The sequence below is a fragment of the Panicum virgatum genome, chromosome 2N, assembly GCF_016808335.1.
Source record: "Panicum virgatum strain AP13 chromosome 2N, P.virgatum_v5, whole genome shotgun sequence".
Lineage (NCBI taxonomy): Eukaryota > Viridiplantae > Streptophyta > Magnoliopsida > Poales > Poaceae > Panicum > Panicum virgatum.
The window spans coordinates 44,453,026-44,476,809 of record NC_053146.1 but is presented as its reverse complement, the minus strand read 5'-3'; the positions used below and the strand labels follow the sequence as shown (position 1 = coordinate 44,476,809).

Below are 23,784 nucleotides of genomic sequence, written 5' to 3'. Positions count from 1 at the left end.
ATTAGAAAAATCTAGGTTTATTTCTGAAACTTTTTTTTAGTCATATGAACATGCCTGCAAAGTTTGAGCACCATTTACTGAATATTCTTACATTTATAATCCATGCTTGAGATATCATGTTTAGATTTTCTATTTTTGTTCTGGAAGAAATCTGTTAGTTTTGGTCTTCATCTTTGGACATGTTCTTAGTTAGAGTATATTCTCACTATAATAAAAAGTTCACATGCAGTACTGATCAAATGGACCTTAAAAAATTTATGCTAACTCATGATAAGTTAAATGCATAACTAATTTATCTTGTTGATATGAAGCTTAATAATTTTTATGGAACATGTTTAGTCCATGACTAGGTTCTGGTAAAAATTTGAGAACCATATCACTAGTATAACTCTCTGTAGAATTAATATTATTTAATAGTTTGCTAAATTTGTTCATTTTATCACCTCTGATGTATAAGTATATAAAATCTGGAAAATTTTCAGTACTGAGTAGATGCTTTGTAGAGTCTACCATAAAATTTGTAGCACCAGAAACCATGTCAAACGTTCTGTGCAAAAAGGTGAAGCAACTAGAGTAATCTACTTACATGAATAGTTATGGTAAATTGCTTTATGGTTAGATGCTGAATTTTATACCATAGATGTTAAAGTTTGGGATCTGTGTTACTTTAATTTTTCATCACTAGCTCATGAGTAAATTTGTTGTTAGGAAATAGTGAAAGCATGCTATGTTTTAATGATAAAAATGAAAACCAAACCACACACCTCTTTTATGAAGTAAAGTGAATTTAAGAACTAATCTATAAACGATTGCCCAGAAAATAAAGTTAACTAAGACCACCACAACAAACACATGCTATACCGGACTACAACTTTATAGTGAAGGAAAGAAATATGTTTATATCATGTTGTAACAATATCATTTCTGCATGCATATAGAAACGGTAAATCTACTCGACGGTGATTACGAATTGGTGCCCGCGAATACTACCACTCCGGAGAGTGTTTCTCTTATTTATACTGACTTGAATCAAGACCCGAACCAATGTTCGGAAGAGCCCAAGGCTACCTTTGAACAATGCCCAAGAAGGCAAGCCCCGGTGCATAATCCCATTATTTTACACATTATATTCATCTTACTATTTATATATGTTGTAATAATTTTTATTGCGTATTTACGTTTTCTAGGAGTTGATCGAAAACCTTAGGTGCATGATCCCTAGGTACCTATGCTTGTTATACGGACCTTTTTCCTCGACTAGTTGCCCCACTAACTAGGTACGGTAAAAGTCGAGAGGTTTCCTGCCTTTCGCGAGATTATAGGAGTCGACTGACTTTAATTTCTTGCTGAAATATAAGGACAACAGGCGGGGTTGTGTAGTTGTGATACCCCGCTGGTGTAGTCAAAAATGGCTAAGGTTGCGGTGTGTGGCTCATTTCGTTAAGCGTTTGAAAGTACTAGCCACATACCGAGAAATATGGTAATCGGTAAGCTGAAGTACCTGATTGGACCAGCGAGTGGAACGATCTCGCACCCTCTTGGTAGAAGTAGGTTTATTTTTTTGTCCGGACGTACGGGTGCAGAGACGTCGGGCTCTGTAGTCGGGGAGGGTGTTCCGGATCCACGGACTGGAAAGAAAGGGGAAATGTTGTGTGGGTGACTTGGTTCCCATACATGTGGTCTAGGTTCCCCTGGCCAGGTTGAAATTCGATTCGGAATCGTCCGCCTCTCACGGCATGAGATTGCTTAATGTTTTCGGTCACACAGAGTAACAAGTGGAACATGATGATGATAATACTGCTGGTTGATTAAATGATTGCTCTACCATGTTTGTGTAGAGTTAGATGCAAACTTAGAACGGTTAACCCAACTAAAAGATGGCTAGATAAAATTTGAAAATAAGGATCAACATTTAGTGGCATTTTTGGCAAAACAAACCCCACCAACCAAAAAGCCTTGCATGTCTAGTTATCGGACTATGTTATATCCGTTGACGGGTCAGTCTTGCTGAGTATTAATATACTCAGCCTTGCTTGTGGCACTGTTTTTCAGGTACTAACTTTGAAGATCTGTTTGCAAGTCTTACTTGGCCGTGTACCTTGCCTCCGGGCTGGTCTGTTGAGTGGGATGGCCCTTCAGCTGGTGCTGACCACCCTCCCGCTGAATGACGCTTTCGTACGGGCTTTATCGATGCGTCACGTTATTTCACTAGTTATCTTTTACTTCTTCCGCTGAACAATGAGACTTGAATAATTTGAGTAGAAGGAACTCTATAGTACTTTCACTACTCTGAACATGGTTTGTAATAAATTTCTTTTCCGCTGCAAACTCTGAGATGTATGAAATGTTCTGTGTTGTAATCTCTGGGCTCACCTTCGTGTGAGTATTGTCTGCTGATCCTGGAAGAACGTGGCTTTTATCGAGGCTTCACTCGAGGAACTACCAGTGAGTGCCAATTTGGGTCAGAGTTGCTTAGCAACAAAGATCAGTGCACCCGGGCCCAGTAGTTTTGGGTGGTTCCGCCACAGGGCCCTTTACCCGCCCCTGGAAAGCATGATTTCTAGTTGCGGGAGACAGCTACGGGTGGCGCGTCCGCCCCTACAAATGCCATTCTACCCGCCCGTGAAAACCGTTTCTGCAGTAGTGTTTATACATGATGTTTGAATCTTGATAAAGAAGATTGGTCAAACAGAGTTCCATAGGCTCATCAATTGGTTTAAGGCCCTATTTGTTTCAGGTTCTAGTTGATTTGAAGGCTTGATTTTGAGAAATCCAAAAGTCAGATGACTCACATAATACAAAATCAAGAATTTAGAATCATGAGGATCCATAATGCAATTCTAGATTCTGGATTCTAGGAGTCATCTGATTTTTGGATTTGCTAAAATCGAACCTTCAAAATCTAACAGAAGCTGAAATAAACTGGGCCTAAAGCTTAGCTTCCTCCCAACAACCCTGGTCTCATTCCAGCTCTTCACTGTATAATGTCAAGGGATTGCAGTGTCGGACTCTTTACTGTATCTCAACTTCTCAAGGGCATCTAAGCAACTTTCAATGGGATCCTACACATCTGTAGTAGTCAGTAGACATTGCATACGTAGGCGGAGAGAGATTGGTATGACTTATTTGGGTCCTGATGGCCACGTTAGTATCTATAGGGATTTGTGGTTACGGCCTGTTGCTTCTTTCCGGGCGAGCTGTGGATTAAGATAGCCCTGGCACTGCAGCCTAATTCTGCTTTCATCACCTTGGAACGGCTTCTTAAACTTCAACTTGCGTGACTTCACGACACACCGCCTAGTTAGAGAGACTAAACTAGAGCGACAGAGACGACTAATTCAAACCTAAACTAAAAGATGGCAGATGTGTTGTCGCCGACTTTACTAGCTAATAAAACACTTCACACAACATCTCGTTCGATCCCCTTTGTTGCAAGAGATCCTTAGGCATTACAAATATTGCACTGTACTACCCTGAATGGTCTATGCATCATGCATGGAGATCTTGATGGGTATGCGGTTGTCTCTCTCAAGATTTTGTCATCAGCTATAGTTGATCTGTTTTAATCTTGGGGTAGGCATGCACTCTTGTGTTAGCAGCTCTTACTAATGGTGGCTAGAGCTAGAAGGGAAACGGTATAATATACGTAAAAGAAATACGTTTATAACACCATTTACATAACATGCCAATAGACAAGTATAGAATTTATTGATCAAATAAAAAAATATATGCCAAAAATATAGCCGCAGAAAGAGATGGGCTGGAAAGAAGCAGAAGCTTACGGTTGATGCAGCAGGACAACGAACCAACCGGAAATAAATAGTGTGAACAGAAGATTAAGGAATAAAAGATCTTAAGTAAATTTTTAGGGTGCTACTGATGATGTCCACATAGAATAATTCTATGAAGAGAAATTTTACAATGATTGAAAAAAGTAGGAAATGCTGCAGACATATTACCTTCCTAATATCGACGCAGAAAATAATCAGGATTAGCAAACTCGGCGTAGCTCACGGATCACGGATCGAGCTCTGAAATCCCTGTATATGGTCCTTCTAATAATGTTGGATCACAATTCAAATCACATGCACCGTAAGTAGCCTCTTCCAGTTTGGTATCATATCATTAGGCTTCATTGCATGCATGCAGTGTATTAGACCCCGAGCGAGGCTTGCACGGAAGGACAACCACATCACCTACCTAATCCGACCCCTGGATGGCATCCATTAATTATATTAATTATGTACTGTTGAATACTTTTATCTGTTTTTATTTACATGTCGTATTAGATTTAAATCAAATTTAGCAAACTTTGATCTAATTTATAGAAAGAAATAATGATATTTACAATATCAAATTGTTTCATTGAATCAACTATGATGTATATATTAATAGTGCATATATTGGATATTACAGTTGTTACTATATTTTTCTATAGACTTAGTCAAACTTAGTCAAATTTGACTTAAGACAAACCTAATACAATATATGAATAAAAATGGAGGGAGTAGCTGGCTAATTACTTCTTCCAGTGTAGATTTATATACTACCAACTTGCTTTAGCCTTCAGGTGCTGATTAGTAATTACCACAGCAACTTGCTGATCGCAATTAAACAGGTTTATTATACATTCATTCCATTCCCCTCGCAGAATAAACCATATTATTCTCCCCCGGCCCGGTCAGGCCCGGTCGTCGCTGATACGATGGCGGCGTCCGATTGGGCCAGGCGAGAGGCCTGCCTGACCGCTGCACAGTGGCTCGGGGGACACGGCGGCGGCTGCCAGCCTTTGATAATCCCGCGCCGGAGCCGTCCAGCACAAGCAGGAGCAGCGGGCGAGGTTCATCGTCCCCGGCCAAGCTCCTGCATGCGGCGGCGGTCAGATCACGAGATCTCGCTAGATTGCGGCTGGCGTCAGAATATTCTCTCTCCCCCAGGCACACAACAAGAATGGGGGTTAACATTTGATGAAGCTAGGAGAGATGGAGACAGCTCTACCAAACTATACGAGCTACCACGCAGATGCGGTGCAGTGCACGGTCAGGTAAGTGCTGCTGCTACTCTACTCATCAGGTCATGCAATGCATGCATGCGTATTTGATGCAGGCAGGCAGCAGAAGGAACTATGAAGATCCTTTGAATATTTACAAGCACCAGACAGTGGGAAAAGGAATTTAGTAGCAGAGATATAGTACCTAAAAGTCGGTACATAGTTATAGGTTGATAATTTATTTTTAGTGCAAGTTGATACTAGTATCTGCTATTAAAAATATCATGCCAAGGTAAAAACACTAGGAGGAAAGGAACTGAAATGTCCTTTCTCTTCACAAGCAAGGAAAACCTGATGTATTTTCTTCAATACTAATTCGAAATAACGAGAAAGCATAATTCAATAAGTTTCGACAGAGCATTCACAGGTATTAAAAATTTGAGGCGAATTATATGTGAACTTTCAAACATTAGGCTCCACCGTGTAGTTGGATACAACATGCAGTTATGAATGCGGAAAAATTCCTGTGTCGGTTTCTTAACTGCCGCCAGTTACGCGCCATTTTTTTGGTTGAGGAACCAAATTTTTATTGAACAAAAATGAGTCGTATCATGGAGTTAACGGGCTTCTGAAAAGGGAGAGAAAGCGATAACACAGATCAGTCGTCCCAGTTTCAACCCAATTAGACTGGCCCGTTAAATCGGCCCAATACGGCCTTTACAATAAGGCCCTTCTCCGTCCCGGCCAAATATCTTCGTCGTCCTCGCGTCGCCGTCATCGTCGCCGTCGTGTCTGAGCTGAGCCAGTCTTACTTGGAAGTAGGGTTTTGGTCTCTCCAAACCAATCCGATCCACCTCGTGGCCGCCGATGGGGAAGGACTCGAAGCCGAAGGACGCGAAGGGCAAGGGCAAGGCCGCATCTTCGGGCGGCGACGACGCCGGCGGCAAGGGGGGCAAGGGCAAGGGAGGCAAGTCCGCAGATGGCCTCGGCACCTGCACCTACGTCAAAGGTACCACGTGTTGTTCTTGTAGTATTGGGTGAAAGCTCACTGAATTTGGGTGAGATCTTGCGATTGTGGGGGTTCCCCAGGTTCTGAGTGGATGGGCCGTCCGTGACTGATTGTGATTCCCTCTAGGATATGTTGTGAAATTGACTTGCAATTATTCTTACTAGTAATTCCATTTATTCATGTTTAGTTGTTCAAAGATTTTTGTTTGGATTGTTGACTTGTTGTGTGTGTTGCCCCGCATCTGCAGCTAGGCACGTATTGTGTGAGAAGCAGGGGAAGATCAATGAGGCTTATAAGAAGTTACAGGATGGATGGCTGGACAATGGGGATAAGGTTCCTCCAGCTGAGTTCGCTAAGGTAAAGGGCCGATCGATGAGCACTTTTCTATACAGCTTAGCTAAAACTTAGTTAGGTTTGCTCAAAAGAAAAGGGTAGTGAGGAATCTTGGCATCTTGCACATAGATACCGATAAAACTTCAAAGTTTTTTATGTCTCTTTTTTTGTGAAATTTCCTGTCTGTATTTGGGCCTTGAGGGGAATTAATTGTTTAGGGATACAATGATATTCAGACATTCGACCCTTGTCCTTATTTACATGTTATGTTTGCAGTATGCATCATTGTTTTCTTCTGTTGATTCTGTTCTGTGACTATGAATGAACTCTTGATGATTTTGTTGCACTTTGTTAAAGACCCTTACTGCCTTAAGTCCTTTTGTCTCATAACAAGCACATATGAATATATGATTGAACAGTTATTTAAAGACTGGGTGGCGTTGCTGGCTCTAGATGATGCATGCAGATCTATTGAGACAATGAGACTACATAGGTTTGGGCAATTTTTCTTGTAGTTGGCAGGGCCAAAAAAAAATGGTAATGGCATAATCTTAAAACATATACTTGACTGAGCCAGTTTTGGACTGCGAATTGGTTTTGGGTACTACTGTCCGAAGAACTGGGCTAGCATGAGAGATCAAAGCTTTGACAAGCTATGTCTACAAAATACATGCAATGAAAAATCAATGCAGTAGCTCTAGCATTTAGTTTGAAGCAAATTGAAGTTATCCCACCTATTATAGCTATCTGAGCCGCATTTTTATGCACACACTGGTTGCAGCTAGGGATGGCACCCGCGGGTGCGGGTGCGGGTTTGGCAAAAACCCACCCGCGGAGCAGGGGAAAACCCGCCCGCGGCAAGACCCGCGGGTGGATTTCTGGACCCGCACCCGCACCTGCCGGGTTTCGGGCGGGTCTCGGGCACCCGCGGGTTTCGTCGACTTCGCCACCGCGCCGCGCCTATTGGCCACCGCCTTCGTCGTGCTCGAGGCCGCAGCCGCTGCGACATGCCCGCAGATCGCTGCCTCCGCCGTGTTGGAGGCCGCCGCCACCGCGCCGTGCCCGCAGGCCCCACCTCCGCCACCGCGCCGTGTACGCGGTCGGTTGTGCTGGTGAGGGGACTGGGGAGATCCGGCCGGCAGCTTGCCCCGGCGGCCGGATCTCTCCACCACAGAGGAGAGGGAAGCCAAGGAGGAGGGCGACTGCCGCCGCAGCTCGACGCCGCCGACCAGCACCAGGCCAAGGAGGAGGAGGACGCCAAAGGGGAAAGGATCAAAGGAAGAGGAAGGAGGAGAGGTTCACGGTGGCCCCGGCGCCTTCGCCGCCATGGTCCCCTGGGAGTTCGGCTGCGACATAAAGGAGCGAATGTGCCGGTACTCCCGCACCGCGCACGCCTTCGTGCTCGTGGCGGTCCTGGCGGAGGTAGAGAGATCTGGCCGCCGGGGCAAGCTGCCGGCCGCCGCGCGCCGTAGGTGCAAGCCGCCGGCTGCCGCGGGTCGCGCCTGAGGTGGGGAGATCCGGCGTTGTAGGGGCAAGCGGCGTGCGCTGGCCATCCCGCGCCGCAGGGGCAAGGCGGGAAGCCGAGGGAGAGAGGTTAGGGGAGGGAATTGGGATGGGGAATGGGGGTGATGGGCGCCAAGCCGCCGAGCGGCCGCCGGGTGAGGGAGGGGTGAGATGAGAGTGAGAGATAGACTAGGATTTCTGATATATATATATCACGCATATTGGGCTGGGCTTACTCCATTTGGGCTCGGCCTTGTTAGTTTCGGGCGGGTGCGGGTGCACCCGCGGGTGGAAATCAAGATCCGCACCCGCACCTGCAAATTGCGATTGGTGGTTGGTTTTCATAGCACCAATTAGCGATTCCAGTTTGCATAGAGTCAAGTGCTGAAAAATAGTCAATAGTGGTGAATATTCCTTCAGGTTGATGAACTTTCTAAATGATTCAGTAGAGTTTCCGGTCCATGTATTGACCTCATATGTCACCAACTTCAATATCAGTTCAGCGATCTGCCATGTATACTAACAATTTTGTCTGGATAGTGTTCTGTCATGTACAATCTGGCCAACTATTTGGTCTGGATAGTTTCTTGTAAATTCAGTACTACTAGACACCAAATTGTGATGCGTAATTTGGCGCCTTCTTCATGCTGCAGGTAGCACAGGAGTTTTCTGAATGCCCATCAGGGAAGAAAGGTGGCGATCTTGGCTGGTTCCCGCGTGGCAAGATGGCTGGCCCTTTCCAGGAGGTTGCATTCAACACACCCGTGGGAGCTGTTAGCGCACCATTCAAGTCCACGTATGTCATTGCCACTGCTTTTCTTCCATTGTTGGCCTACTGAATATCCTAGCAGTAGTTTGCAATGCATAAGTCCTGCATTGTTCCTTGGGACTTAACAATTAGGTTCATATGCTTTTGATGCATGTATGAGGAAAACACTGACACGCTCTTCAAAATCTCGCTTTCCTGAAGATACTTGCTCTTACCTCATCTTTTATCTGGTACTCATTACGCTGCTCTCTCTTCTGGTGAAGGCACGGGTACCACTTTATCCTCTGTGAAGGAAGGAAGAATTGATCTGGAAGTGTGCTCGGGGTTGGGGAGACCTCATCAAGCAATATGAGATGCTATGCAAACGCCTCTTCTTCTCTGTTGGCTTAATAAGGGCTGGACATGTGTATTTTGTGTTTGGCTATTGGCATGCTGTCCCAAAGAAATTGCCAAAACAGAACGAAGTGTGCTTCGCTGTAACTAACCTATTAACTATGATGCTGATATGCCATATCTATCAGGGTTGGTTAAAAGCGCGGTTCTAGCATTTCTGTGCCATTTATGTTGTAACGACCAGGGGCGCCACGCCTCTTCATTTCTGAGCGATATGGTTACGTTCTGAGCCATATGTTGTTCAAGCTAGAGCCTTGTTCGGCTGGCTGGTTCAGCCAGCAGCAACAGTGTTTCCCTCTCACGTCAAATCAGCTCAGCCAATCAGCCAGCCAGCAGTATTTTTCTCTCACGCCAAATCAGCTCAGCCACTAGCCAGCCAGCAAACCGAACGAGGCGTAGATGTGCATCGCACGTTATGAACTGACGATGCATGAGCAACTGTTTGAGCCAGACTAGAGGTCTAGCACTACCCTGTTATTCAATGCTCGGAATTTAATTCTATCTTGATTGTGTTCCAATTTGAACTGAATTATGCAAACTTCTGGCAAACACGTTAGAAGTTGAAAACCCAGCTTTTAAAAATCTGATTAGTTCTGCCAGGAATTCAGCTTCAATCAAAAGAAGTTCTACTGCCGAAGATCACTCGGCACAACCTGCGGGCCTGGGAGGCTGCGCTAGCATATCCACTCCCGCCGGAAATAACGAAACCAACGGTCGTGGGCGTCCAAATCCATCTATCCCCTTCGCCGCAGCCTGCCCCGCGCTCCTCGCCGTGCGCCACCGCGACCATGGCCGCGCTCCAACCCCAACACCACCGCCTCCTCCTGCCGCGGCACCGTCTGCTCTCCATTCGACCGCCTCCTCCTCGCCTCCGCGTGCCGTCGAGGTCCCACCGCCTGCTTCCCCGCGCGCGCGCGGTCAGCGCGGCAGCGTCGACCGCCGCGCTGGAGGACTTCCGGCGGTGGCTGTCCTCCCACGGCGCGGTCGAGGGGAAGGCCTCCCCGGCCGCCGTCCCGGAGGGCCTCGGCCTCGTGGCGGCGCGGGACCTGCCGCGCGGGGAGGTCGTCGCGGAGGTGCCCAAGAAGCTCTGGATGGACGCGGACGCCGTCGCAGCCTCCGACATCGGCCGCGCGTGCGGCGGCGATGGGGGCCTCCGGCCGTGGGTCGCCGTCGCGCTGCTGCTGCTACGGGAAGTCGCGCGCGGGGCGGACTCGCCGTGGGCGCCCTACCTCGCCGTCCTCCCGCGCCAGACCGACTCCACCATCTTCTGGTGAGTGAGCTGACGCTGATCGCCCTCCCTGTGTTTGCTGAAATGGTTCTTCCGCGCCGTTCTTATGCTTTTGGATGGTGCTTCGTGCCTCCAGTGCAGGTCAGAAGAAGAGCTCCTAGAGATACAAGGTGCGTGTGCGATGCAAAAATCCATGCATTTTTTGAGACCAAAATCCATGCGTTTCTTCTGTAATTTCCAGCAGCTCTGGTGGATTTGTTGCTTGCTGGATTAATATCCTGTGCTTCTATCACTTGCAGGAACACAATTACTGAGCACAACAATGGGTGTCAAAGACTATGTGCAGAGTGAATTTGAAAGCGTTGAAGCTGAGATCATAAATGCGAACAAGGACCTCTTCCCCGGTACCATAACATTTGATGATTTCCTATGGGCATTTGGAATACTAAGGTCCAGGGTATTTCCAGAGCTCCGTGGAGATAAGCTTGCTCTCATACCATTTGCTGATCTGGTAAGTTCTCAAAATGCAAGCATATCGGCATTTTTCTAGTTTATGTCCAACAGTCCGCGAACCTCTACTTACTTTTGCAATGGACATTTCTGACTTCCTGTGACTTCTTTTATTAAATTACCATGTCAAAAGATCCAACAACTTCAGTTTGACAGTGCTTTTCGGCAAATTGGGACTGCATTCTTTTATAATTGTTTCACTACCTTGCCAAATCAGGTTAATCACAGTGCTCATATTACCTCAGAAGGGTCCAGTTGGGAGATCAAAGGAAAGGGCCTTTTTGGTAGGGAAGTCATGTTCTCATTGCGAACACCAGTGGACGTTAAAACTGGAGAACAGGTACAGATTACTATTTTTCTGCACTAGGTGTAGTGTTTATGTGGCTTTCAGCATTTATAGACCACATGGGATGTTTCAGGTGAAAAAGCTAAAAAAAATGCAATTTATAACTGAGCTTTGCATTGACAGATATATATTCAGTACGACCTGGACAAGAGTAATGCTGAACTAGCACTTGACTACGGATTCATCGAATCAAATCCATCAAGGGACTCATATACTGTGACCCTGGAGATCTCTGAATCTGATCCATTTTACGGAGACAAGCTTGACATTGCAGAGTTAAATGGGCTGGGGGAGAGTGCCTATTTCGATATCGTCCTCAATGAACCCCTTCCGCCTCAAATGATCACTTACCTGCGATTACTTTGCATTGGCGGAACAGATGCATTTCTCATGGAAGCACTCTTCAGGAATTCAGTTTGGGGCCACCTTGAACTGCCGGTCAGTCCTGACAATGAGGAATCAATATGCAAGGTCATGCGAGATGCTTGCAAATCTGCCCTTGATGCCTATCACACCACAATACAAGAGGTTTGCCTATTAACTTGGTAGTGCTGTTCATTTCATTCTTATTTATTCTATCTCATAATCAATCTTATGAAACTGCATGGAATATTCAGGATGAAGAACTATTGGAAACAGAAAATTTGCAGTCAAGACTTAAAATCGCAATTGGAGTAAGGGTCGGCGAAAAAAAAGTACTGCAGCAGATTGATGATATTTTCAAACAGAGGGAGGAGGAATTGGATGGCCTAGAGTACTACCAGGAGAGAAGACTCAAGGATCTTGGTTTAGTCGGTGACAATGGTGAAATTATTTTTTGGGAGACCTAGAGATTTTTTTTGTTACTCTTATTTGTCCAATAACGCTACTGCAAGAAATCCATCCTGATACTGTCAAGAACTGCATGGTAAAATGTTATGTGCACTTCTGTGACATAATCAGCAAAAAGATTGAGAAAAAATAAACCATCATCTGCATTCAAAAGAATACCATCAATCATAGTCACATTCACCTAGTCGACGAGGTGGAGGCGGCAGAGATAGGGCCTTGTTTGGTTGGCGGCTTGGCGCGCTAGGATTCTAGCGTGCCTCTTCTAGTCTCCACATGAAAGACCAAATGAAGTTTATTTGTAAAAATTTTTCAGGGATGGGTGTAATTTTTCGCCACGAATCTAACGACGGTAATTAATCGATGGTTGCCACAGTGATGCTATAGTACCATCATCTAATCGCGTGATCAAAGGTCTCATTAGATTCTTCAGGGTCGCTAGTGCGGGGGTTCTGAAGTTGGTTTTATAAACTGACTTTGTTTGACACTGTAATTAGTGATTAAACTGTCACTACTCACTTGCACGCTGGAAAAAAAAACGGGACCAGTGCCATGGCCCCGGGCATTGGGACGGCGGCAAACCCGCCCCCCCCCCCCCCCCCCCCCCCCCCGCTGCCCTCCCGCGCCCGCTCATCCCGTACTCCCGCGCGCTGCAGCAGCGCCTCTACCTCATCGCGCAGCTCCTCAGCCGCCGCGCGGGCTCCCCTTCCGCCGCCCGCCGCGGCCTCGACCAGCTCCACGCGCAGCTCCTCCTCAACGGCTTCACCCACAAGCGCTTCCTCCTCGCGAAGCTCCTCTCCCTCGTCGCCGCCGCCGACCTCCCCCGCGCCGAGTCCCTCTTCCTCTCCGCCTCGCCGCGCAGCCCCGCGTCCCCGACCCTCGCCAACCTCCTCCTTCGCGCCGCCGCCCGGTCGGGCGCCACGCCGTCGGCCTTGCTCGCGCTCTTCTCCTGCCTCGTGGGCCGTCACGGGCTTCGCCCCAACGCATTCTCCTTCTCCACCCTCCTCGCGGCGCTCGCCTCCGCGGGCGCCGGGGCGCTCCCCCACGGCCGCGCCCTCCACGCGCACGCTCTCGCGCGCGGCGCGCTCGCCCCGCCCGGCGAGAACGGGCATGTGATGACCAGCCTCATGGACGTGTACGCGTCGGCCCGCCAGCTTTGGGACGCCCGGAAGGTGTTCGACGAAATGCCGTTCAAGTCGGTGGCTGCTTGGAACTGCATGCTCTCCGCGTACGTGTGGTGCGGCGAGCTGGACGCTGCGCTGCGGTTCTTTGGCCATGAGGTGCCTAGTCGGGATGCGGTGGCATGGACGACGGCGATTGGTGGGTGCGCAAACTCCGGGAGGGCCGTGGAGGCTGTTGAGCTGTTCATGGGAATGAGGAAGTCACGGGTCAAAGATGATGCGGCGACCATGGTTGCTTTGTTGACGGCGTGTGCAGAGCTGGGTGACCTGGAGCTTGGGCGGTGGGTGCATGCACGTGTGGACAGGGAAGGGCGGCAGCGGACAGTGTTGCTGGACAATACTCTCATCCATATGTATGTCAAGTGTGGTGCAGTGGAGGATGCACTCCACATGTTTCTGACAATGCCAAAGCGGAGTACCATTTCGTGGACAACTATGATCTCAGGTCTTGCAATGCATGGTCGTGTCCAGGAGGCATTGGATTTGTTCCACAGAATGCAGGAGCGTCCTGATAGTGCAACGCTGCTCGCAGTTCTGCGGGCGTGCAGTTATGCAGGGAGGATCGATGATGGACAGCGGTACTTTGAGAGCATGGAAAGAGTTTATGGTATAACTCAAGAGATACAGCACTATGGATGCAAGGTTGACATGCTCTGTCGCTGGAGACGATTGCACAAAGCACTTGAGCTTGTGGAAAAAATGCCATTCCAGCTAAATGAGGGTGCGTGGGGTGCAATACTGAGTGGATGCAGAAGGGAGGGTAATCTTGAGCTTGCAGCCAAAGTGACAGATAGATTAGTTGAACTGCAGCCAGAACGAGCAGCTGGGCACCTTGTGCTGCTGTCCAACATGTATGCTGGCATTGAACAGTGGGAGCAGGCTCGGATGGTGAGGAAAGAGTGGCCACACTGAATGCACAGAAGCCTGCTGGAAGAAGCTGGGTGAATCAGAATGAGTCCAGCATGGTCGTAGCATAAACCCATTTGATTGATCAGTGACTCAAAACCTTAGTCGAGCACTAAGCCAACTCACAACCTTAGTCGAGTACTAAGCCACCGTACTTGAACAAGCAAAGCAATTATTTGATCATCAGGTGTTAAGTCAACATTATTGCCACAACAGTGTACGAGGCTTGTAGTTGAAAATTTTCGGGTATAGATTAGATGATCAAGGATAGTCTGCAACAATCTTCACCACCTTCAGGTCAGCATGTGATACTAATGCACCGCTGTTGCTCCATTCCAGGTTAACACATGATCCATTGCCTTACTTTTTTTTGGTAGCACTTACATGGTAAAATTGGTAGAAACAGTTATGGCTAAATATATTGTAACTACACCGAGAAATCTCTTGTTTCATCTTTATTCTGTGGTGAAAACTCCCTACAACAGGTCAACAGCTCACCTCATTGTCACAATAATGATGAAAAATCAATGCAAAATCCTAGCAGAAATACATACATAAGCCAACCTAGACACCTAGTTCATCTACACTTACCTACAACTCTTTTATGAGAGGTAAGAAGGAAAACAGTATGGGGCATCAACCTGATAAAACTTCAATCTCCTCTCCATTATAGACCTATGGTGTTTACTGTTTTAATTGTCGACAAGTTGCTATCATCGGATGCACTTCAACTTCCGGATAACACTGAAATCAACTACTCGTTGATATCAGCAGGAATGTTTGCAGTGTCATTCAAGAAGCTTGTTGCATGTGCCAATGCCAATTGTGGCGGCAAGATGCCATGCGGCGTGGATATAGGGAGTGTCAGGGAAGCAATCATCAGCAATGAACAGTGCGCCTCCCAGCAGAGATGACATCTTGTGCAGGTTATGTGCCATCCTGAGCTCTGGTTCAATTGATGCCCTTCGTGCAAAGGAAACCTGGCATTTAGGAATCATTAGATTTACAAACAAATTGTTCTGTAGTTTATTGAAGAGTTCTCTTTAATCTAGAAAAGATACGCTGGATAATTTGAATTACTTGCCTCCATCAATCCAGTATGGACAGCTGAAACCATCAATGGCTGAAATGGCAGGAGCAACGCTGATGCCGCCATTAGTAATCTTGGGTTCTCATTCCTAAGTGCTCTTGATAGACACTGCATGAAACACAGTTGCCATCATGTCATGATATGCAAATCCCGACAGTCTATCAGTGATAGTTATCCTTAGTGCAAGGACATGTTCACTTACCAGTGTGGTGGTAGCGATCATTGTGTAGTCGGCCCACCGCAGAAACTTTCGGATTTCTCCTTTGGAAGAATGGTACAAGCTCGAGGCTATTCCTACCCCGACCAGCGAATTCGCATAAATAGCAGTGTTCAAGTTCTTCCTGCAGCATCATTTCACAGCCCATTAGTAAAGTGCCTTATAGCCTAATACTCAGCTGTCAGCAAACAAAGCAGAACGCGTCTTTTGCTTCAGGATCAGGAAATGCCTTGCCTTGGAGTCTGCAGTCCAAGAACTATGAAGGGCAGTGAGGTGACAACGTTCGCAATAGTTTCGCCAGCATGCTTGTCACCTGCTCAAAAATAAGTTGTTCTATTTACTGGAAGGTACTCCCTCTGTCCCTTTTTAACTGTCGTCGTCGGTGTGTGCGCCACAAGTTAATCATAAATGTTAATATATTTTTATCTAATGATATTAATTGTGTATCATAAATGTTAATATATTTTTATATAAAATTAATCAAAGTTTTTTCTCGGGAAGCAAAAGCGATAGTTATTTAGGGACGGAGGGAGTAGATCGATATTGTCATATTATTTGGATTAGCAGATAGATGCCAAGATTTTGTACTGATGGAAGCTGCCGTACATGTAATGCTGCAGTGGATGGGCTTCAAGCAAGAAGGCCTGTGCTGCCATAGTCTTCTGCAGCTACCAAAAAAAAAAGGCATGAAGCAGCTGTTAGCGCCATAAAGGCATGAGCCGTGGATGTTGAGTTCATTGCTGCAAATATTTTGCTCACCGGATCAGCAGCCTTTGTTGTGTTCTACCACCCTTCTGGAGTTGACAAGTCGATGACTCTACACCTTCAGCGGTGGTTCGTGGAGTTTCGTCCTCACTTACTTGTGCCGACTGTGGCAACGGGCGCCAAAGCTGTACTCCGTAGAGGTCATCCAAGACGGCAGAACGGTTTCTACCATTCCGGGCTCCCATCTGTGTTATCCTGTGTACTTCGTGCTTTCCCGTTTAGCAGGTATGTTGAACGGAGCAATCGATATGTATTACGCCCTTTGCCCTGCAGATCAGATGCAGTTGATTATTACCAACTCTGAACAACACTCGTGAAGAATTTCGAAGGTTGCTACAGTAGATAAACTTTCTTCCCTCAAAAAACTTTGACAAACCAACTGTCCTTTGATAAACAAGTTGTCCTAAGGCAAGCTAACGCAAGATTGGGTGCTGTGTGCTGTGTGCTGTGTGCTGTGTGCTGTCCATGACAGGAGAATGAAATGAGCTAGTACTCGATCTAGTAGGATTGTCGGAGGCGCACCGTAAGATCGCAGGCGCTAGCTAGGCTGTTAGCCACGGCGAGAGTGCCCCGGGACGTGAACGGCCTGCGCCGTGGCGCGCGTGGTCACCGCCCCACCTCGCCGCCGGTCGTCGCTGGCTGCCCGCACGTACGGCCGGCGAGGAGGTCGATCGATAAATAGGCATTCGCGTGTGCCGGCGGGGAGTGGTGGTGGGCTGGAAACTTGGAATTCTACGGCGTCGCGCCGCGCCGCGTCGCGAGACGCCAAGAAAATGGGAGCGCGGGATGCCGATTCCGTGGGGATCTTCCCTCGCTCGCACGCGCACAAGCGGGGCAGCCTCTCTCGTGCCGCCCGAATATTCCCGCCCGCTGCTCGCCGCCGCGGCGGTGCAGTGCTAGGCCCCATGGCCGATAGCGCGAGGTCGGCCCATTAAAGTGACGGGCCGAAATGTTGAAACCAGAAGAAGGCTGGCCTCAATAATAGGCCGGCCCATTAAAATCGGGGGAAAATACAAGTTGGCCCCTCATCTCATCTCCAGGGCTCCAGGGAATCATCCTGCAGCAAAAAGCAAAGAACCTGTTTGACTGTTCCCAGTGAAAGCAAAGGTTGTGCAACGTTGTGCCTGCAGACCGGCAAACCTGGAGGTGTCAGGTCACGCTCGCCCACGGCCGGCAGCGCCTCCCATTGGTAATTGTCGCGCCGGCCTCCTAACCAGTGAAAACCTAGGATTCCTTGGCGCGGCGAAAATTGACTACCAACTCCAAATAGCTTCTAGGATTAATTCAAGGGTTCATGGGGACGCTTTTGACCAGAGAACACCACCTAAAACCTTCTAGAACAAGAGATCAATCCAAACTTCTAATTTATCTTGAATGGCTCATTCCCTACGAAGAACTTGAAATCCCGCGTCACCCCATGGAGGAGAACATGGAGGGGATGATCCTTGACTCCAATTTGAAGCTCCCCTAGCCTTGGAATGGATTTGGGGTGAGGGATTTAGGAGGGTTTGGGGAGGAGGGAGCTGGGCACTGAGGACATGGGTTCTGGTGTGGGAGTGAGAGAAAGATTTAAACGTTGTGGGGCCCAACCCGACCAACTCGGGCTAGACCGGTCAGACCGATCGCCCATACCGGTCAGACCGGTCCGGGCTGAACTGGCTCAGGGCTGACAGAAACAAGTTTGGTGCTTCGTCACGTGGTTTGAAACTAATGATCGGAGATTAATTTAACTAACTAGTGGATTAACACATGAGTGTTACAGCCACCAACAGCTTACACCGGTAAGTAGCCTTGATGACCAAGCTCTGTTTCTCAGCCGCGACCGATGCCTCTCTGTGTCTCGACAGTCGACACAATGTGCCTTCCATCATCAGCAATGTCATTTACTTCGAGTCTGAAGACTTCTACCCCGTTGTTATGTACTCTGTCAGCAGCAGCACATGTGAGCTGTTATCAACACTGTCCATATCCATGACTACAGAAAGGGGATCTAGATCATTTATTCACCTTTTGCAACCATTATTGTTGGTAGGCGCTTGGACCTCAGTTACTGACATTTTTTTGTGTAACTCTTATGTTCTAACTGCACTGCTTTCTCTTATGTAGGTCAAGGGACTCATGTTTCATGAATATCACTGCTTGCTTAGTTCATGGAAGAAGCTCTTCAAAAAACTCAAAACTCAAGACTGTGAAGTCCAGGTTCCAAGCCAGGGCCATACAATGGTGTAGGTGTAGCCTAATGCTCCTTCCAACCCCCCCCCCCCCCCCCCCACTCTTTTTTTATTGTTAACATTCAATAATTAATGCCTTATCTAAAGTAATAATGTGAGCATGACCTTGTCCTTTTTGCCTGGAAGCTTTTTAATTTACTTTGTACACCTCTCAGTCTCAAACTCTCTTTCTCTAGTCTTGTCAAGTTTCTAGGGACTCAAAATCTTCTCTTTTGTGCAACAAAAAGAACAACTCCAATTAGGAAATTACTATTTTCCTTTCTAGCTAACTCTCCCGAGTCCCCCTAATGTAACATCTACTAATAACGAAACAAAGGAGTCCATCATTATTGTGCTTACCTTTTTTGACATCAAGCAAACCGTTTTTCTACTACTCTAGCTTGCGCGCTATGCTGTTTAATTGGGGTCCTTCCTGTTGTGTTGAACTTGACACCCCATTCAACTTATGACATTTGTTTGATACATTACTAACAAAATTGGGATTTTTTGGCATAAAGTCTGTCCTACTCCCTTCTTCCCCGTTTATAAGGCATGGTGGAACATGACACGGTCTTCTAAACAACACTTTGACCATTTATTTATCATATATTATATCACTTTTGATTATAAGCTTATAATCATTGTAAACTATATTTGATTATGAATCCAATCATATGAAATTTGCATTATAAAAACAAAAATTTAATAGTCAAATTATTGGTCAAAGATGAGAAGGTTTGAATCTTGATATACGTGTATGCCTTATAAACTGGGAAGGAGGGAGTAGTAAGTAAAAAATGCATGATGGCCATAGCACTAAATAAAATGAATTCTAATTTTGTCGGTTAAGCATTTTGTGGCAGGGCCCATTTTAAACATAGAACAGGGCCTTAAAGAACCTTGATATGGCCCTTTTCATCAAGAATAATTGCCCTTCATCAAACAGCACAGCTCTGTTATAATTCAAATCCACACGACTAATTTGACTTTGTTGATTTACATCTCCATCAGCAAAATTACAGAAAAATAGTCACTGATCTTTTTGGATATAATGTAGTTGTAAGGCTTTGGAGTTTGGATGCATGGAGGGTAGAATTTCCATTGACATGCTGCCCAGCAGTTTTCCTATATTAAGTTTAATTAGTTAATTGAGGGGATATATTCTGTGGCCCGGCCCGGGCTCGCTTGACATGTCAACTCGACAGCAAAAAGTTGCTTGCTCTTCCTCTGCTTGCTTGTTTGTACTACCCTCCCTCATGCTGATGCCTTCTTACTCCGCCCAGGTCCGTCAGCGATGAGTTTTCAGTCCGCGCATGAGGCGCCTTTGCCAGAGATCACCTCAGGGGTCATAGCATTTTGGATTCGCTGTGCACATCAGGGTAATCTCGGGATTGGTTGTGTTGGCAAGGCATGGCATGTAGCAGTGCAGCTCATTAGCACTAGCAGGGAGTCCGATGACGGGCAGGCAACCCCCGTCCTCTGGATCCACATCCCACGGTGCAGGCGCGCTGCATTCGTCGCCGCCAGACGTTCGAACAACCCCGCCAGGCGCTGCTGCTGCCTTTATCCAGATCCAGATAAGGCGCCACCGGCCACGCCGCAGGCCCGCAGCGCCGCGCAAACCCCCCGTGCCTGACCAAAAGGGAACCTCGCCGCGGCCGTCGATCGATGGACACCGCCGCCGCCGCCTCGTGGGGCCTCCTCGCCCCGGCCTCCTCGCCGCCGCTGCGCGTCAGGCAGGCGCCCAAACGGAAGGCGACCTTGGCCAGGTCCACGTCCAGGCTCAGGCTCCACTGCCTGCCCCACGGCAAGGTCATCCATTGGCAAGCTGCTGCTGCTGCTGCTGCTGCTTGCGTTTTCCATCCATTTCTCAGCTTGCATCGGTCCGGGCTAGCTACTGATCGACCCCTTGTTTGTTTCCTTCTTGCGCGCGTATTAGCCTGCGCCGCCGGCCACGGAGAACTCGCCGCTGCAGAGGCTGGCGGCGGCGTTGCAGTGGGGCGCCGTCTGGGCAGCCGTACGTACGAGAGCCTCGCTCGATCTGACACCGTATGCCCCTCCTCTCCTGCGGGCTTCTGCTCGGATGCCTGCGAGTAATTGAACCGAACGTGACGCTGCGAATGCTGTAGGTTGAGGCGCCGGCGGCGCTGGCGGTGACCGGGGAGGAGGACATCGACCTCCTGGGGATCCTGCCGCCGATCGCCGCGTTCTCCTTCTTCTACTTCCTCGTCGCTCCTGTGCGTGAGCTGGCTACTTGGTTACTCATCAAGCTCCTTGTTTGCTCGCGAAGCGACACTGAATTTTAATCTTGGATGTTGTGCTCTTGAATTGGGTGTTGCTGTTTCGTGCAGCCGCTGATCATGAACTGGCTGAGGACGAGGTGGTACAAGCGCGACTTCGTGGAGACGTACCTGCACTTCATGTTCACCTACCTCTTCTACCCCGCGTGAGTGCACTGCTTTACTTGCTGATGTGTCATGGAACCATGCAGAGGCGGAGCTCCCGATCACGCAGGGTGGGGCAGCTGCCCCAGCTACTGGCGGAGCAGAAGCGCAGAACCTCCCCTCGGTCCCTCCCATGGCGTTCTAGGAAGCAGCGGCGCTATATGCTGCTAGAGGTAGAAGACGGCGATACGGCATTGGGCCGGTGCCTGGCTAGTAGGCCCATTTATTTTTGGCCCAGTGACTGCTGAATGAAGCTCGTGGCCCGACACCTCCTCTCCTCCTTTCAGTCAATCCTCTCGGCCGCTCAATAGCTCACCGGCCGCCGCCTGCCGGCTCCTTGCGGCCATGCTCCCTTCCCTGCATCCCCTCCCTCGGTCCCTCCATCTGCTGCCCCGCGCCTCCGCATTGTGCGCTGGCCGTGCCCCGGTCTGATTCATGGATGGGGAGGCGGCAGAGCAAGGTGCCGGCGGCGGCGTGGATGCTCCTGCTGGACACGGCCGGGGACGTGGAGTGTCAGCGGCGGCAACAGCACAGGCAGCAAGGGTAATGCAGCCGGGCTATCTACTCCTCCATCTTCACCGAGCCAAAAACATTTCAGAAGATATGAGCTCTCGACCTCTCGTTTTGCTGCAGTCGCTTGCTAGTTGCTACACAGTGTGTCCCTCAAGTGTTCGTTGAAATGCCAATGCAAACAAGTGCACACTGTGTTTGGTGCAATGCTTGTCAAAGCCTTCCGTTCAGTTCGGAAGCAAATGGGAAACTATGGAATTGAGCAAGAGGAAGCAATTTCAGGTTGATAATAATGCCTAGGATAAATTTGGCAAAGTAGGTGACACTAAACCAAGGGATGGAGGGGAAGGGAGAGCTAGGAAGCGGCGGCTGTGGTTGGCATGCAGGGACAAAGGTGAGTTTTGCCCCAGCTAAAATTCCTGGCTAGCTCCGCCACTGGAACCATGACACGTCACCTACCTCAGGCAATGTTTCTAGAATCTAGAGTCTAGTTAAGGTAATCCATTATATATATATATATATATATATATATATATATATATATATATATATATATATATATATATATATATATATATAAGTATTCTTGTAACACATAGTAATCCGTTTAGGGATTGGAACACTAGCAACAACAAAAAAACAAACATCCCGTATTGAGTTGAGCCGCAGACATCCCAAAGTGTTTATTTGTTGGGTTACCAAAATGAGTCTGCTAATCTAGATTAAGAACGTAGTGGGTCTGAATCGAATCTAACCTCTAGGCTCTAGCCGCAAAGACACATGGTCCAACTTCTTTCCAAGATGCCAGGGCGAGCTTCTGTTTCAGGTGCTCCTTTGCATCAATTTCTGTCACACACAGCTGAACTAGAGAACGACTGTTTACAGAAAAATTCACATTTCCTTTTCCTTTTCGTTGTCTTGCCTGGCAGTAAGATCGGTATTCATAATTCCTTATTCCTCTATCAACTTTAGAAGTCTTCATTTCTGTTTCAAACTAAATCCAGTTAGTTTCATAGTCAAAAGGGAGGAATAGTAAACTACTTGTTTTTTTTTATCCAGTTAGATTCAGCTCCATGTTCTTTAATTATACATGATTTGTGTTTACAGGATGATGTTCTGGGCGCCATTCATCAACTATAGGAAGTTCCCGAGGGACCCAACCATGAAGTACCCTTGGTCCAAGCCAAAGGAAGGCACGCCGTTGTTCAAGGACAGATACCCGCCTATAGACTCCTAGAGACAAATACCTGTACTCGTATAGGCTCTTCATGGGCTTGCAGCAAAAGATTTCTTTGGCTGTGTTTAGTTGCAAAATCTTTCTCTCCAAACTTCACTATTTATCTATCACATCAAATTTTTTACCTCATGTATGGAGTATTAAATGTAGGTAAATAAAAAAACTAATTGCATAGTTTTGATGTACGTTGCGAGACGAATTTTTTGAGCCTAGTTAGTCTATGGTAGGACAATATTTACCACAAACAAACGAAAAGTGCTACAATGTGCTACAGAATCCAATGTCACTCTTTTTACCAACTTTTTGTGGAACACAGCCTTTACCTGAATACTCTGGAGACTCGACTCTCGAGTATGTGAAGAAAAAAAACAATATGACAATCCAGTACTAGTACGTGGTTGCATGTAAAAGGGAACTCTGGAGACTCGACTCTCGAGTCTATTGCAGTTGCATATAAAGGGGAAGGAGCGTGCGTTTTTATTTTCTTGTGCAGTACGTACACGCAGGCGTCGAAGCATACTGCTTTGTGCTTGACAAAAGATTACGCCGCCGCTATGTTTATTGGGGTATGGACCCTACGGGATGTACTGCTCACCTGAGGCTCATGATCTTCTTGAGCTTTGCACTCCTGGTCACAGAAACGTGCTGAATTATATATTAGTACATGGTGTACCTCAGCTCGTCTAGGAGTATATTCTAGACAGTACACTCTCGCCAGTGGTTATGAACAAACGGTTGCAACAGTGTATCAGACATCTTTTTTTTTTCTTTGTCAAATAACTATGCAGCTTTATAATTTTTTCCAAGAGAATTGAAATGTTACAATTTTTAGTCAAAGTATGCGATAGATTTATCTAAAGAAAGTACTAGCAGCTTACGTGATTCTTTGTTATGGGTTGAAAGAAAATAACTGTCATGGCAGCTAAGCCATGGAAATCGATATTCTTAGGGTGTGTTTAGTTGGTGAAAAAGTTTAGATTTTGTTATTGTAGCATATTTCGTTGTTACTTGACAAATAATATCCAATTATGAACTAATTAGGGTTAAAAGATTCAGCTCGTGCTAATTAGTTAGACTGTGTAATTAGTTATTTTTTTCAACTGCATTTAATGCTCCATCCATGTGTCCGAATATTCGATGTGACGAGTATTGTGCAAAAAAAAATTTGGAACTAAACAGAGCCTTAATAGATTATAACATGCTTACTAAGCAAGATCAGATTAGCAAGCTCTTTTTTCTTTCTCGAAAACGTAGGAGAACTACGTTTAAGAGGATGACAAAAAAACAGATTAGCAAGCTCTTTTACACTATGGCT

General features: G+C 47.1%; 4 protein-coding genes and 1 pseudogene across 8 annotated transcripts; 4 read left to right on the top strand and 1 right to left on the bottom strand.

Annotated features, from left to right (window-relative positions):
• The first annotated feature begins 5,735 nt into the window (after positions 1–5,735).
• LOC120660634 (peptidyl-prolyl cis-trans isomerase NIMA-interacting 4-like) lies at positions 5,736–9,151 on the top strand. The gene is made up of 4 exons (XM_039939236.1): positions 5,736–5,999; positions 6,247–6,356; positions 8,489–8,631; positions 8,868–9,151. The coding sequence occupies exons 1-4, from the start codon at positions 5,858–5,860 to the stop codon at positions 8,908–8,910; spliced, it is 438 nt and encodes a 145-aa protein (XP_039795170.1). The 5' UTR covers positions 5,736–5,857; the 3' UTR covers positions 8,911–9,151.
• A 561-nt stretch (positions 9,152–9,712) lies between these two features.
• Positions 9,713–12,068, top strand: LOC120660633 (fructose-bisphosphate aldolase-lysine N-methyltransferase, chloroplastic-like). 2 transcript variants are annotated; one of them, XM_039939235.1, is made up of 6 exons: positions 9,713–10,267; positions 10,367–10,395; positions 10,525–10,736; positions 10,953–11,075; positions 11,205–11,609; positions 11,699–12,058. In XM_039939235.1, the coding sequence occupies exons 1-6, from the start codon at positions 9,786–9,788 to the stop codon at positions 11,909–11,911; spliced, it is 1,464 nt and encodes a 487-aa protein (XP_039795169.1). In that variant the 5' UTR covers positions 9,713–9,785; the 3' UTR covers positions 11,912–12,058. The 2 variants fall into 2 exon arrangements, with proteins under 2 accessions (XP_039795169.1, XP_039795168.1); XM_039939234.1 differs by having other exon boundaries at positions 9,721–10,267; positions 10,519–10,736; positions 11,699–12,068.
• LOC120662661 lies at positions 11,986–14,340 on the top strand (annotated as a pseudogene).
• Positions 14,341–14,424: 84 nt separating this feature from the next.
• LOC120660632 lies at positions 14,425–16,807 on the bottom strand. 2 transcript variants are annotated; one of them, XM_039939233.1, is made up of 7 exons: positions 16,591–16,807; positions 16,063–16,335; positions 15,910–15,965; positions 15,538–15,616; positions 15,289–15,427; positions 15,081–15,194; positions 14,425–14,976 (listed from the first exon to the last, which is right to left on the bottom strand). In XM_039939233.1, the coding sequence occupies exons 2-7, from the start codon at positions 16,251–16,253 to the stop codon at positions 14,785–14,787; spliced, it is 771 nt and encodes a 256-aa protein (XP_039795167.1). In that variant the 5' UTR covers positions 16,254–16,335; positions 16,591–16,807; the 3' UTR covers positions 14,425–14,784. The 2 variants fall into 2 exon arrangements, with proteins under 2 accessions (XP_039795167.1, XP_039795166.1); XM_039939232.1 differs by having other exon boundaries at positions 15,910–15,971; positions 16,591–16,805.
• A 2,910-nt stretch (positions 16,808–19,717) lies between these two features.
• On the top strand, positions 19,718–22,643 carry LOC120660630 (NAD(P)H-quinone oxidoreductase subunit L, chloroplastic-like). 3 transcript variants are annotated; one of them, XM_039939229.1, is made up of 5 exons: positions 19,718–20,090; positions 20,218–20,327; positions 20,408–20,515; positions 20,630–20,724; positions 22,340–22,643. In XM_039939229.1, exons 1-5 carry the CDS (start codon positions 19,733–19,735, stop codon positions 22,467–22,469), a joined length of 801 nt encoding a protein of 266 aa, XP_039795163.1. In that variant the 5' UTR covers positions 19,718–19,732; the 3' UTR covers positions 22,470–22,643. The 3 variants fall into 3 exon arrangements, with proteins under 3 accessions (XP_039795163.1, XP_039795164.1, XP_039795165.1); XM_039939230.1 differs by lacking the exon at positions 22,340–22,643 and adding an exon at positions 21,669–22,237 and having other exon boundaries at positions 20,630–20,756; XM_039939231.1 differs by having other exon boundaries at positions 19,849–20,090; positions 20,218–20,295.
• The last annotated feature ends 1,141 nt before the right edge of the window (positions 22,644–23,784 follow it).

What these genes read in the sequence shown, in the direction of transcription:
- LOC120660630 (XM_039939229.1), top strand. Translation starts at nt 19,733, where the DNA reads ATGACGGGCAGGCAACCCCCGTCCTCTGGATCCACATCCCACGGTGCA. An exon ending in GCCTCGCTCGATCTGACACC is followed by an intron (nt 20,328 to 20,407) that starts GTATGCCCCTCC and finishes CGAATGCTGTAG; the next exon opens with GTTGAGGCGCCGGCGGCGCT. An exon ending in TCTACTTCCTCGTCGCTCCT is followed by an intron (nt 20,516 to 20,629) that starts GTGCGTGAGCTG and finishes TGTTTCGTGCAG; the next exon opens with CCGCTGATCATGAACTGGCT.
- LOC120660633 (XM_039939234.1), top strand. Translation starts at nt 9,786, where the DNA reads ATGGCCGCGCTCCAACCCCAACACCACCGCCTCCTCCTGCCGCGGCAC. An exon ending in TCATACCATTTGCTGATCTG is followed by an intron (nt 10,737 to 10,952) that starts GTAAGTTCTCAA and finishes TTGCCAAATCAG; the next exon opens with GTTAATCACAGTGCTCATAT. An exon ending in ACGTTAAAACTGGAGAACAG is followed by an intron (nt 11,076 to 11,204) that starts GTACAGATTACT and finishes TTGCATTGACAG; the next exon opens with ATATATATTCAGTACGACCT.
- LOC120660634 (XM_039939236.1), top strand. Translation starts at nt 5,858, where the DNA reads ATGGGGAAGGACTCGAAGCCGAAGGACGCGAAGGGCAAGGGCAAGGCC. An exon ending in CTCCAGCTGAGTTCGCTAAG is followed by an intron (nt 6,357 to 8,488) that starts GTAAAGGGCCGA and finishes TTCATGCTGCAG; the next exon opens with GTAGCACAGGAGTTTTCTGA. An exon ending in AGCGCACCATTCAAGTCCAC is followed by an intron (nt 8,632 to 8,867) that starts GTATGTCATTGC and finishes CTTCTGGTGAAG; the next exon opens with GCACGGGTACCACTTTATCC.
- LOC120660632 (XM_039939232.1), bottom strand. Translation starts at nt 16,253, where the DNA reads ATGGGAGCCCGGAATGGTAGAAACCGTTCTGCCGTCTTGGATGACCTC. An exon ending in CATCCACTGCAGCATTACAT is followed by an intron (nt 15,617 to 15,909) that starts GTACGGCAGCTT and finishes ATTTTTGAGCAG; the next exon opens with GTGACAAGCATGCTGGCGAA. An exon ending in CTTGGACTGCAGACTCCAAG is followed by an intron (nt 15,428 to 15,537) that starts GCAAGGCATTTC and finishes ATGATGCTGCAG; the next exon opens with GAAGAACTTGAACACTGCTA.